General features: G+C 34.8%; 1 protein-coding gene across 3 annotated transcripts in view; it reads right to left on the reverse strand.

The window, feature by feature from the left end:
* The window catches only part of ZNF385B (zinc finger protein 385B), a 408,564-nt gene that overhangs the window by 57,926 nt on the left and 336,317 nt on the right, over positions 1 to 14,321 (reverse strand). For 2 of the 3 annotated variants that reach the window (XM_004577002.2, XM_058664687.1), the window contains one exon: positions 6,146 to 6,256. In XM_004577002.2, coding sequence (XP_004577059.2) covers positions 6,146 to 6,256 — 111 coding nt within the window. Of the gene's footprint in view, positions 1 to 6,145; positions 6,257 to 9,618; positions 9,658 to 14,321 lie in introns of those variants that run through there. The other variant, XM_036493168.2, reaches the window with a different exon arrangement.

The following is a 14,321-nucleotide window of genomic DNA, read 5'->3' on the forward strand; positions in this document are numbered from 1 at the left end:
CTAAACATAACTCAGAAATTGTCTTCCTTCACTATCAAGGGAGGTTTTTTTTTTTTTAATTTAAAATGTATTTGAAAGGCAGAGATAGAGAAACTGAGAGACACAGTTACAGAGAAAGAGATCTTCCATCTATTGTCTCATTCCCTAAATGACCACAGTGACAAGAGCTGTGTCAGGCCAAAGACAAGTGTCTAGAGCTTCTTCTTGATATCCCAAATTGATGCAGGGACCCGAAGACTTGGGCCATCTTCTATTGCTTTCCCAGATGCGTTAGCAAGGAGCTGGGTTAAAGTGGGACCACAGGATTTGAACAAATGTACATTTGGGAATATGGCACTACAGGCAACAATAGCTTTACCCACAATACTACAAGAGCAGCCCCATCAGTTGAGTTTTCATGGTGTAACAAGGAAGTTGATGATCATATTGTGTGCACACTCCCTTCACAGAATACAAAGACAGTAGCTGACTGAATGGAGCTTAAGTCAAAGGTGATATCCTACTCCCAGAATAATCCATGGTGTAGAAAGACCTTACCCCTGACATAAATGTAAAAAGGACTTGTAGTCCTTTGTTTTGGGTCCTAGCTGTACTCCCTGCAAGAAGGTGTTCATAACTTGCTAGCTGGAATGGTCTCCCAAAAACCACATAATTAATTTTAGGTCAAAAGAGAACTGAATCCCGTATTTCAGGTTCAGGATTTAAACCTATTTTTAAGAACTCATGCTCCAAAGCGCTAGAGGAGGCTACTTTTGGTGACTCTGGAATGATGGAAACAAAGTAGAAGCTTTAGATCACATTCTGAGGCATTCAATGTAAAGACAAACCTTAAACACTCTCATTCATACTATTTGTTAGTAAAAGTTGCTACTGGACTCCAGAGACCTGGACAGTGTTTGCCATTGGGGGAGGGCTCAACCTATGCTCAGAACATGATAAAATTATGCAAGGCAACTTGAGGCAAGGAACCAAGATTTATATTCTAGCTCTCTCATTTACTATGAGATCTATGAAGTATTAGTTGTCCAGGAGACAGCTAGATGCCCACTTGTAAGGGATTAGATTAATAACCGATGAACATTCATATAGACTATTGTCATTTTCTGTGGCTTTCATAGTAAATTATGATAACTGACTTAAACAACAAATTTATTATCTTATAATTCTTGAGATAAGAAGTCTGACATGGGTTTAACTGTATTAAACCTTAGGTATTACCAGGGCTGAATACTCTTCTGGATATTGTAGGAGAGATTTCTTTGTTTTTCTAGCTTCTACAAGTGGACCTGATCTTGAGGCTGCTTTATGTACCTTCAAAATCACCAACAGCCAAGTCAGTGCCAACATTACATTTCATTTATTGCCTTTTCTGCCTCTCGTCTACATTTAAAGAACCTGGAGAATTACACTGGGTCCTGGATAATCAAGCATAGGTCTTTTATTGTTATATAAGGTAATATTCACAGAATTCAGAGATTAGGATGTGGGCATCTTTGCCTACTACACTTGTTAAAATGAAGCATGTAAGAGTTTCTGTGTGGTGCAGCAGTTAAAGCCATTGTGTGGACATCTTCAGGACATTTCAGCGCGCACAGCCTTCAGTCCATCCTCTTTTTCTCATCAAGCTTCCTGCGGATGCACACCCTTGGTAGACAACAGATGACTACTCAAATACTTGTGTCCCTGCAATTCATGTGGGATACAAGGATAAATATTTTTGCTCCCAGCTTCTGCCTGGAAACCCTGTCTTAGGTTTTGCAGACATTTAGGATGTAATCCAACAGATAGAATGTGTCTGGCTGTTAATATCTTCCTCCCTCTAACTTCGCTCTCTCTTTCAAATAAAAATAAATGCATGTTGAAAACAAAAGAATAAAAGAGTTCTTAATGTTCTGGTAGGGAATGGTAGGGAAAATTCCTCAGGATATATTTTTACATTAAAAATACAAAATCAGGGCCCGGTGTGATAGCCTAGTAGCTAAAGTCCTCGCCTTGCATGCGCTGGGATCCCATATGGGCGCCGGTTCTAATCCCAGTGGCCCCGCTTCACATCCAGCTCCCTGCTTGTAGCCTGGGAAAGCAGTCAAGGGCAGGCCAAAACTTTGGGACCCTGCACCCGTGTGAGACCTGGAAGAAGTTCCTGGCTCCTGGTTTCAGATCAGCTGAACTCCAGCCATTGTGGTTGCTTGGGGAGTGAACCATCAGACGAAAGATCTTCTCTGTCTCTCCTCCTCTCTGTATATTTGTCTTTCCAATAACAATTAAATAAATCTTTAAAAAAATACAAAACCAGGTACAAACAATAAGCATATATTTTCACCCTTATCTACTTATGAAAACTCAGGAAAGATATACAAAAATATTTAAAAAGAAAAAACAGAATGATAACACGAGTGGGAAGATGGGGCAAGAGGTGGAGTGAGTATTTTTAGTGAATCTTTTGAAATTATGACTTTTGATCCATGTAACAATGTTATTTTTTTTAAAGCGGCCTAGTTGTATTTCTCAAATTTTCTTTTAACAAGCAAATCCTCATTTGTCAGTGACTCTGTATCAGATAGTTCTCTAACATTAAATTCATGCATTTCAGGAAATTCTGGTCTTTGGAAAGATTTTTGCCACTTTCTTTCGAAATCTTACTTGTATTGCACTGGGAAATTTCTCATTACCTGGTATTGCTGCAATGAGAAAGCTAGTATTAAAGGGAGAGAATGTCACTATGTGGGCATTCAGTTTTCAAGTGGTGAATTAAGTAGTGAAATTTTCATTTTATGTTCATAAAGGGATAGCGACTTTAATTTCCCTATATCACTGCAGAACTTTGGACAAGTGTGCAAAACTGTTCAATATCCTTATATTTATTATTTATTATTTCTCTTCCAAAAGTCTTTCATTATACCCTAAATCTAGTAGCTCAATATCATTTACCATAAATTTAGAACAAATTTGACATTTTTAGTAATTTTACTTCTATCATATATTTGTCTATTTGTAAAATGATACTTCACGGCTGGTATCACTAACTTTTTATAGTTCGGTTTATTAAAGTTTACTCTACAAATAATAAAATACCCTGTTTAGCTGTTCAATTTTCTGAGTTCTGAAAAATAAGAGCAATTATATAACTATCTCAGCAAAGAAAACAGTATTTTCATTGTCCAAAATGATTCCCTCATGAGTCTTGGGGCATCACGTCCCTAATTCTACCCTCAGCCTCTGTTAATCATTGATCTGTCATGCCCACAGTTTCATCTTTTGTAGAAAGTTAGCATTAAGTGGAATTACACAGTGTAGTTTTTGTATCGAACTTGTTTCCTTTAGCATATTGCTCTTAGGATTCATTCAGATCGTAGCACTATCTATACTTTATTTCCTTTAATCACTCAGTAGTATGCCATTGTATGGCTACACCACAGCCTGTTCAGTAATCAGTTGAGGAACATTTGGGTCGATAACAATTTTGGGAATTTATTAACACAATATGTATGAATGTATGTTTTCATTGTCCTTGGATTTACGCCTGGAAGTGGGATGGTTGAGTCATGAAGGAGAAGTAATCAGAACTTTGTAAAGTTCTCATCAAGGCTGCAAGACTGTTTGCCCTAGGGGATGTATCATCTAATAGTCCCACTAGCAATATGAGAATTCTAGAAGTTCATGATCCTAGCCTCTTGATGCTATCACCTTATTTAATATTCACCATTCCAAAAGGCATAGCAGGATTTCATTTTGGTCTTTATTTGTATTCCTTAATGATTGACTGTTGGCGTCCAGCATCTTTCTATGTACCTATTTGTCAATCACATTTCTTCTTTACTAAAGGGCTTAGTCAAATCTCTTATTCCCCATATTGAGGCTTAAGTTATTTGTACATTTTGCTTACAATTTCTTAAGCAGATACCACTATTTTGCCTTTTAATTTTCTTAACAACGTAACTGGATGTTTTTAAGACAAGTTTTTAACTTTGGTGAAGAACAACATATCAATGTTTTATATTTTACATATTTTTGTTTATTCTCTAAGAAATTTTTATCTAACACAAGCTCATGTAGATTTCTACTATATATTTTTAGAAGATTTATATTAATTTTTATTGCAAAGTAAGATATATAGAGAGGAGGAGAGACAGAGAGGAAGATCTTCCATCCAATGATTCACTCCCTGAGTGATCACAATGGCTAGAGCTGCACTGATCTGATGCCAGGAGCCAGGAACTTCTTCCGGGTCTCTCATGTGGGTGCAGGGTTCCAAGGCTTTGGGCCATCCTCTACTGCCTTCCCAAGGCAAAGGAGGGGGCTGGATGGGAAGTAGGGCCACTGGCATTAGAACCAGTGTCCATATGGGATCTTGTCATGTTCAAGGCGAGGACTTTAGCTACTAGGCCACCCTGCAGGACCCGATTTCTACTTTATTTTATGCTAGGCATTTAAAAGTTTGAATTTATATGTCTGATCCATCTACGTAATATCTGAGTTTTGGTATGAGGGAGCAGTCAACGTTCTTTTTTTATATATCCTCTATATGTATACATCTATATAGTCTTTACAGTTTGCATGTGGATACCCAATTGTTTTAGCACTATTTGCTCTCTTTCTGCATGGAATTGCTCCTGCAACTTCATTAAAAGCGGAGCTCTGATTCTGGACTCTATTGTGTTGCACTGATCAACATGTCTCTTCAATTTTCACCAATTCTGTAATAAAGTTTGCTGTAGGTCTTTATTGAAATAAAAGTCTGAGTGATAAAATTTTGTACTACACGTTTGTTTTGCCTATTCTACAGTTTGTCATGTCTCTATATATTTAAAAATTTTTGATATATACTATTTTGTAAAAAAAAATTGATCTTTCAAGATTTTGATGAAGACTACGTTGGTTTTTTTAGATCAATTTAGGGAGAATCAACATCTTAATAGTTTTGAGATTTCAAATGAATTAACACTGTAGGTGATGGGTTTTAAAAAAAGTATTATAAAACTAGTATTTTTTTACTCCTATCATTTTCCATGATAGTTTTATAGGCGTCGGGATTCCTCCTTCCTCTCCCCTCTGCCCATTAGATTGTTAATATTATAACAAGCTATGTAAGGGAGTTAAAAAATTTTACTCTAGAAAAAACTTAATTTTAACCCCATTTTCCGTTATCTTTTTTGCAGTTCCTTTATTATAAATCAAATTTATTTAGAATTATTTAAATTCCTAAATATGAAGTTGTATCAAGGGCCAAGATTTTTTAATTGAAATTCTATTAAATACAAATTTTAAAATTATGACAAATACATCTCCTTTTCCCTTATGGCTACATTTTTATGTTTCCCATGTAGAATCATCGAAATATTATGTAATAGTGTATGCAAACAAGGATACATTATTTTAATATTTTTGCAAGACATTAATCTTGTAGCAAGCTCTCTGCAATATGGCTTCTGGAGTCAAGTAACACAAGAAACACCACACATAATATGCATTGTTCAGATTTTTATTTGTTGTGGTAACTGGCTTTATTTGGTTTGGGCATTATAAATATTCCAGTACCATTTATTCTCTTTTCCTAGTATTTATACATTTCAGGATCTACCTCAATAAAATAGGCTGATTTGCATCTTTTCCTTGTTATCTCTCCTTTTCTTTTGCAGGATAGTTACATACTAGCCAGATAAAATATTTTATGAGGTTTTCCCTGTATCTCCATGTCTTGGGAAAATAGAAGTCCTTTGGTAAATTACTGTGTAAAATATTTAAGGACATTTGGCACATACACGAAATGTGATACTTAATAGCAAGTGTAGTCACAGTACTTCAGGATTCATTACATTTCAATGTTTTGTATATTTTTATTGTTTTTTTTAAGTTTTCTTCACATTTTCTGCTATTCAAATATTTTTGACAAGTACGTATGACCAACATGGTTAAATATAAAATGGTACAGGTAAAACTGGTGATAAATAAAAATGTTTAATTTTTTTATATTAACTAATATTCTCTTGCTCATTTTTAAAATATAGAACTCAAATCACTTAGAAATCTGGGGCTGTGAAGTAAATGTACCTTCCACAGGACTGGCTGCTAGAGGGCATGCAAATATGAAGAAATAATACAATCAGCTTTGACAAATTGTAGGCAGTAATGAGAAGGTGATACTCACATCAGAGTTAAAGCGAAGCTGGCAGACATTACAAGAAATAACTTGTTTCTTCTTTGGAGGAATGGACACTCCAAACGTGTGATTAATGACTGCTTTTTGAACAGGATCCATCTATAGGGTAAATGATAAGGCAGTCAGTTTACACTTTCAAAGGGTAACACTGTGAGAAAATCGAAGGTGTTGGCTATATTATTTCTTATGATCTTAACTTCTAGTCCCCCCAAAAAACCAGAAGACTCTCCGTCAACTGTGAGTTACTTGTATTTAGGAATTTAAAGGAGAAACAATTAGATACAACTGGTTTGGCATCACAACGCAAAAATAGACCTCAAGAGAACCACCACATTCCAAGTAATCTTTTATCTCAAAAAAAAAAAAGAAGAGCTTTCAGAAAACTTAAAAAATAAAAAAAGAAAAGCTAATAATTAAATTTCATAGTTAAAAATTAACTTGTTAAGGTTTTCCCTGTTTGAGACAACAGTACTTATGAGAGTCTGAAATAACATCAAGGAAAATTATTAGAAAAATATTTAACTTTCTTAATTTTTTTATTTAAAGCAAAGTCACAAATGACAGATTATTTTGTTGATATAGATGATTTTGATCTTTAAAATAATTTATTAGCCTTCATTTACTATAAATTGATATTCATTCTGCTGGAAATGCATGTCACATTTGTGCATCAAATGGCTTTGAAGGACTGGTTAATATGCAATTCTTGTTTAAATATTAATCAAGTGCAATTTTGATTTATAGCCTGTGATGTTTCCCCCTTTTTGGCTTGGGTGTAACATGCATATTCACAGAAATATAGATTGATGAAAATACTCAACCACAGGAAAAGTATAGCACAAAGCTATTAAAACACTCAGGGGGAAACAAAAGAAAACAAAGCCAACCAAACCTCTGCCTGCAGAGACTATAAAAACAGCCACAACACTGATTCTCTTGTGCATTCCAGATAATAATCTCTAGCATGAACATCAGAATACAATGCAGACAAGGAACAAAGCATGACTTATAAGCAGATGTAACATGAACAAGGATCGATCCATTGACACCAAGTAGCAATCTGAGTTTAGAGTTCAGCTTTGCATTAGCTGATGCTATTCAATTGAGAGGAAAAACAAATACTATTCTTGCTTGGGATTATAAAGCAACCAATACACTGGAAGGAGGCTGAAGAGTTACTGAATAGTACATTAGCCCAGTCTTGCTCCAAGTTTATTCCACCATAAAGATCAGTTAGCGTGGTCTGGGATTCTTAAACATTCCAAGAGATGAGTTTTCTGGAGTGGTAAAATTGTTTCATATCCTAAATGTAGTGATGGCTATGCAAATCTATACATAAGTTAAAATCAATGGAAAGATACACATCCCTAAGAAGTCAATTTTATACATGATAATTTAAAAAATAAAAGTTATTCTGAGTATTTGGTGAACTACTGAAAATAACATATGGTTACTATGAAAGTGGTGAATAATTTGTTTAAAGTCATAATTGTTTATATTAGATTTTGCTTAATGAGAATAACAATGAAAAAGGAACACTTATGTGACAAAGAAAATCTCAGAAGATCAGAGAATAAGACCCTGGTTTACTTGCTCATTTTAATCACAAGTGCATACTCTCAGATCTCATCTTTAGTTTGTAAAAGATGAAATTATGGTAGTTACTAGAGGAAGTGATTTGGGGAAGAAGTAAAAACAAAATAGATTACTTAGGATAAAAATAACTACAAGGTTTTCCACAAAATTTTTTAAAACATTTTTTGAGATATTTTCTGTTCCTAGACTCTTCTAAAAGTTACTTTTTGAATGGTGATGTATGATCTACAAGGATAACATTAGCTGAATACTTCCCTAAAGTCAGTTTTCTACATATCACTATCAATATTCTTACCATTACATATGTTAATGATTTTTAAATAAAATGAAAACTATTATTAAAATATAATATCCACAAAACAATACTTTAAGGTGAATTTTAATACTTCAAAAACACATTGAAAGTTAACATTAAAAATTATAGTTTTTATTAGTTAAAGTAAATATGCATGACCTGGAATGTTTTCATATAACAGATGAAAGATTTAAAACAAATCTAGTTTCAAATTTTCAGTAAAACAAGATTATCTATTTTTAAATTTTATTGGAAAGGCAGATTTACAGAGAGGAAAGACACAGAGACAAAAAGAGAGAATTTCCATCCACTGGTTTATTCTCTGGATGTCATCCATAGGCAGGACTGGGCTGCACCAAAGAAAGAAGCCAAGAATTTCAGTTGAGTCTTCCATGTGGGTGAGGAACTGCAGTCCTTGGGTCATCCTCTCCTGCATTCTCAGGCCTGTCATCAGGAGTTGGATCAGCAATGGAGCAACTGGGACTTGAACTGGTACCCAAAAGGGATGCTTATGCCACAGAGATGGCCAACCAAGATAACTGCTTATCACTCCAACATTAGTTCTCAATTCTAAGAATTCCCTTCAAATTTGTGAATTTTTTTCAAATAACTTTTGATAATAGCATTGTTCTGCTCAAATCTTACAGGTGTAACACAACAGCTTAAAAATATCCCTCCACGTCCTGCAGACTGAGAGCTATACTTCCTCAAAGATGATTTGTAGCTGAGCACTCGGAACACACAAGCAGGCAATTCCTGACCATCTGTACTCTGAAAACCAAATGAGGTTTCTTCAAGAAACCCTTAGCAGAGCTGGCTCTTCTAGTCTGTATGCATAAAACATAGGTGTTTAAATAACATCAATGAAACGAACAAAGCCTTTTTATTTCCTCCTTGTTACCTGTCATTTACCTCCTCTGCCTTTCCATTCTTTGAATGATGTATCACTAATCATATCACACATGTAGAAAGTGAAAAAAATCTGAATTTTTTTCTTAGCATTCCTACATTGCCCTGTGAGATAACCATGGTATTATATATTCCATCCCCCCGCCCCAGTGTGATGTTCTCTGCCATCATAATGAGATATGTATAATTAAATAAATGGCAATTCTTTTTCTCAGTCACCAATTTTCAGAATGAATAAAATATTCAAGACGAATAAGAACATCCTTACAAGTAGTAAAATAGTGTAAATGTAAAATGATCCACATTAGCATAAAGTATGCATCTATATAATGCTTCAATATATATAATACTCAGGTAAACAGCTAGAATTGCAATCACACAACAAACTCACATTTTTCAAAAAGTTCAATTGGCATTTCATAGACATTTTGTTGTCAAAAAATGAGCACGTGTTTACAACAATTATCAAAATACTTATAAGTTTTAAATGAACAAATACCTTGTTCAGCATTCATATTAAATTAGCACATGTTAGTTCACAATGCGTGAAAAGCTGTGCATGGATTCAGAAAATCATCACTCATGGGGAAATGATACTAAAGAAGCTTTTTTTAAAATGAAAAATGCCTACTATAAAGCTCTAGCTACCAGTATTCCTTACCTGGCAGAATTTACTGGTCACAAATAAGCCTCTTCGTTTCTAAAAGAGTAAAAGTTAGAAGTGGTCATCTGGAATTTTGAGACCCACAAGTACATTTACATGAAAAATTTAAAAACCTATTTTCCTCGCTCATCTCCATGTAGAAAGCCTGAAACGCTTACTAACTAAATATCAGCAAGACTTAACACTTGCCAGCTTTTCCAATGAAAGTTATGCAGAAATGAAAAGCAAATCTATTAGTATAACTAACTGGTAGGTAATAAAAATGAAAGACAGGGTTGTGGCTATTTCCAGGCATCAAGGAGGTAACTGGGAGTTATGTATGCATGAATTAACTATTATGTGTATTATAGTATTTGTAAAGTGAATTAATGAAGCTGGCCTTATCATACAACATATTAGATTTCCAATATCAAAGAAAGAATAAATAGACGTTTGGCATATTCATCAAAATTATGGGGACTACAAATTTGTGTGGATTTTTAAAAAGATCATTTCTTTCATGCAGTATAAGACAAAGTTATTTAAATTTGCATAATGTAAGCACTCACATTAAGATAGGCAACTGCAAATAAAATCAGGAGTGCATCACAACACTTCCCTGAAAGTACGGTGAATTTAAGACACAGGCAATGTGAAGAAGTGGCGTGGCAGAATAATACATGACACAAGCCTCAGGACTATTTTGCTGGATGAAATGTCAACAGAATTACAATCTTGTTCAACTACCCTACTGCTTTTCAAGAGGCCTGAAATCTGAGGTACATAATTGTAAACATGCTAAACTAACTTAATCTTAAGTAAAGCTGCAAATGAACTGGGCACCATGTCATTAAATAACAAAAGAACAGCTCAAGAACTACCCAGAACTCTTTTATTCACACAATTCTTAGTGATGGGGAAATCTCACCTTAAACTTAGCCACTTATTTTAACCAATGTTCTAGAAAGCATTTGGTAAGCACTTAGTACTTATACAATATATCTGGTGCTAGCAGTTTTTCTAATAAACAGAAGTAGAAAACAAGTTACTGGCTTGAAATTAAAACCAGTCATCCAGCAAGTTTTTCTGGAAACTTCTTATGTTTCAACAAATTGCAGATAAATCCAGGAGACGAGTCAAACACAATAAAAGATACACATCTGTAAGTTAAAAAGTGGCTTAGAGAGGAGGTCAGGGTTAAGTAAAATAAAGAAGCATGGGAAGTCAAAAAGTCTCCTCTGCCCCAACGTGTGCAATGACTCTTTTTTCTGATTTTCTCATATGTGAGCAGTGAGGATCCTCCATTTAACAGCTGCACCAGTGTGCTGCCCTCCTGGAGGTATTTGCTTCTTAATTCCTTTCTCTAGCTATGCTAACAACAATAATAAATATCCTAATGACAGCAGTTTACGTTTACAGAGGTATTACTGAGTGCCAGGAACTGGGCCAAGGGATTATTTGTGTAGTCACCACCGTCACATGAGACAGCTATGATTATTATTCTCTTGTTGCAAGTGAAGAATCTGAGGCTTTTAGAGGTTCAATAACTTATCACCCTTGTGTTTGCAAGTGTTGGATTCAAACTCAGGCAGCCATCTCGCTCCCTGCTGGCTCCTGCTACTGTCATGGGATGCGGGCTTTGGGAAGAAAGGACCAGTGTTCTAGAATTTCTAAACTGGGAAGGCAGCTGCTGGTGTAATCTACATATACAACTATGCATTGCTTAAGTGAAAAGTCCATTGGATAAATCAGTCTGGTTTTCTTTTTCTAACCTGTTTCTGTTTTTTCTTATGATAAGTGCATATCTTTTTGTACAATATTGAGAAAATTCATTACTAAGCATTTGGGCTGTCTTGTCTTCTTTCCTCACTAGAACCGTTGGGTTTGCACACTGGAAAAAGTCCTGTGCTTACTTAGAGATTACACATTAACAGATGGCAGTCATTATTTGCACCTGTCATTGGTTTACTGCAAAGAGGACCTCAGCTACCAAATCCTGCTACTTTGGCATTCTGGAGTTTAGTAAACAATAGACTTCTTGACTGTGACATTATAGAATTACAGTAACACAAAAAGAAAATTATTTTTCATATTTTTGCTTTTCAATAGTAGACTTATGAAACAGCATATGAAATGGAGTCTGATTAGAATCTCAAATCTTCAAGAAACGATACATTTGAAAGTGAAAGCAAAAGAACAATATATTTTTAAGGTTACTTCAAAAAGTTTTGCCCTTCATATTTAAACACCCAGACCCATATCCTTGTGTTAGTGTTTTGCTTCCTTTTTAATTCTTGAAAAATAGAAACAGAATGGACAAAACTGTGACAAACTTTTCTCAACGATCATGAAATTCAGACAATTCTATATTGTTGACAAAAAAAGTGTAAAAACAAAATTTTGTACTATTATGGATCTCAAAATCAGAAGGCTCAATAAAAATAAGCCACACTGAACACTGCACTGGGATTACCATGAGATGTGCATTTTTGCTTCTGGAATGTATATAAGCTGACTTGCATGCTGATGCTGCCTTTCCCACGTGGAGCACCCTGACAGGGGCCCACCGTAGTGCTATCCATGCTGCTGAAATGGAGACAAATGGCATGTTACTCTCTCTAAAGACTAGTTGTTAAACCAGGACTCAAATATTTGGAAGGGTGTTCTTAGCACAATCCCCAGCTCTTTGCTAAAACCACACATTGGTCATGCATGTGACAACAACCACTACACCCCTCCTTCACTGGGATTCTATTGCTGAAGTCCAGTTACTCACTCATTTAGAACTGATACTAAAGACTGCAATACTGAAACACACAGAGAATTCATTAAAAAAAGACAAATCACATTATTCCTAAGTAGCAGTCCTGATCATTATGCTATTAGTGACAGTAGTACTATGATTATTTTATGAAAATGTTACAGACTTTGTTTTTTTTTTGAGTAGCTGATTGTTGCCAAAATGAATGGGTCACAAGGATTTCATCTTTATCATTCTTTTTTTCTAGAGTCTCCCTCACCTCATTATGGTCACCATGTCCTGTAGAAAATAAAGATCTTGGAGATGAGTATTCTACTCTATCAAAGTAGAGTGCACTCTAGAAATCCATCTTGTTCCATTGCTTTAAAAAAGTGTGTGTATATATATATATATGTGTGTGTGTGTGTGTGTGTGGTGTGTCATAAAAAGCTAATCTTTCCTTCAAATTTTGTATTGACATAGGCCCTCTCTGAAACTCTCTGAGATTCATCACACAAGAGCTGGATCTCCCACTGACAAACAGGATGACCAGAGTGATTTATTCTGAAGATCTGCTTTGAAAGCAAGAGTGAAGTCTGCATTTTCTAGCAGCATTTCTTGAGAAGTTCCTTTTGTGCTTTGAAGAATAAAAAGTAAACACATAATGCTAAGAAAGTATCATTTCTTCCATAAAATAGATTTTTCCTACATTATTCTGACAATTAGTGATGGGAGTCTTCCAGAGTATTTCTAACAACTTTAGGTATATATCTTTCTCTGGGAATTTTTGCTCCTAACACACATCACTTTCCTAAATCATTGATTTTTAAATTTGCTTATATATGTACTATATTTCTCTTGAAAATTTATTCATTAACAAAAGTATATTAAATGTCTATACATCAGGGGGATTTTGAAAGCATGTGTTAGATTCACATCATCATTTAAATCTGGTTTTCTATAATCTTTTCAAAACCTCCTCATAGTATCTCTGGAGCTGGACATAAAATGGAGAATAGGCCTTCAAAATCTCAATACAGCTGGATTAAACATTAATTCAGAAAATCACAGACAGATTTGCAGTTGTTAAAGATCTAAGTAGACAAATTATGCAGTTTCAGAGTCTTACAAGTGTCATTAAAAATAGAGTACAGAGTTGCAAAGGAATATTTTATCCCAGATAATTCACAAAAACAGTTTGGCTGTTTAGCTAACCTACTGGGATTCAAACTACTTTTACATATAAACCCATGGCAAATATGGAAAAATAAAGACATTATTTCATGACTTAAGTTAACTGAATTCAGCTTTGTAAAGTAGGGACACACTATAGATTAGAGACAGCATCCTCAGCTTTCAAAGTGAGAATGGGCCTCTATGAGACACCTGCAGGTTTTCTTCAGTTATCAAGCACCAACAAGTGATTTCATCACTACACTCCCGAGATGCAAGGGCAAATAAAATCAGTTTAATGTTGTAGAGGAATGAGTACCCAGTGCCAGGCACTTCTCATCTGTAAATCTTCCAAGCTGTTCCCTCTGTATGTGGCTTCACTGTTATGGCTCTGCACTATGTTAATGGCTAGCAAAAGGAACCTCAGACACATCATATGCTTTAAAATAAATGCATATTTTGGCTAAAATATAAGTTGTTTCGAATATCTTACATTAAAATGATGTTTTCCACGTTAAATTCTTTTAAAATCTTAAAAGTACCAAATGATAAGAGCAAAAACATCAAAAAATAAATGAATGTGTGATTTTACCATCTCTATGTTTAGTGGAAATCCAGTGACTTTTTTTTTTGACAGATAAAGTATTCTGAGTGTAAGGAATCATCTTAAAGTGCTTCTCAGACAGTACTATAGTTATTTTCTTAATAGGCTGTGCCATAAGGTTACACCAGTATATAGTACAGAGACTGAATGACAGTAGATTCTTATATGTAACACCGTGGTCAGTACTCACGTAAAATATTCCAT

This window comes from Ochotona princeps, chromosome 5 (genome assembly GCF_030435755.1).
Source record: "Ochotona princeps isolate mOchPri1 chromosome 5, mOchPri1.hap1, whole genome shotgun sequence".
Lineage (NCBI taxonomy): Eukaryota > Metazoa > Chordata > Mammalia > Lagomorpha > Ochotonidae > Ochotona > Ochotona princeps.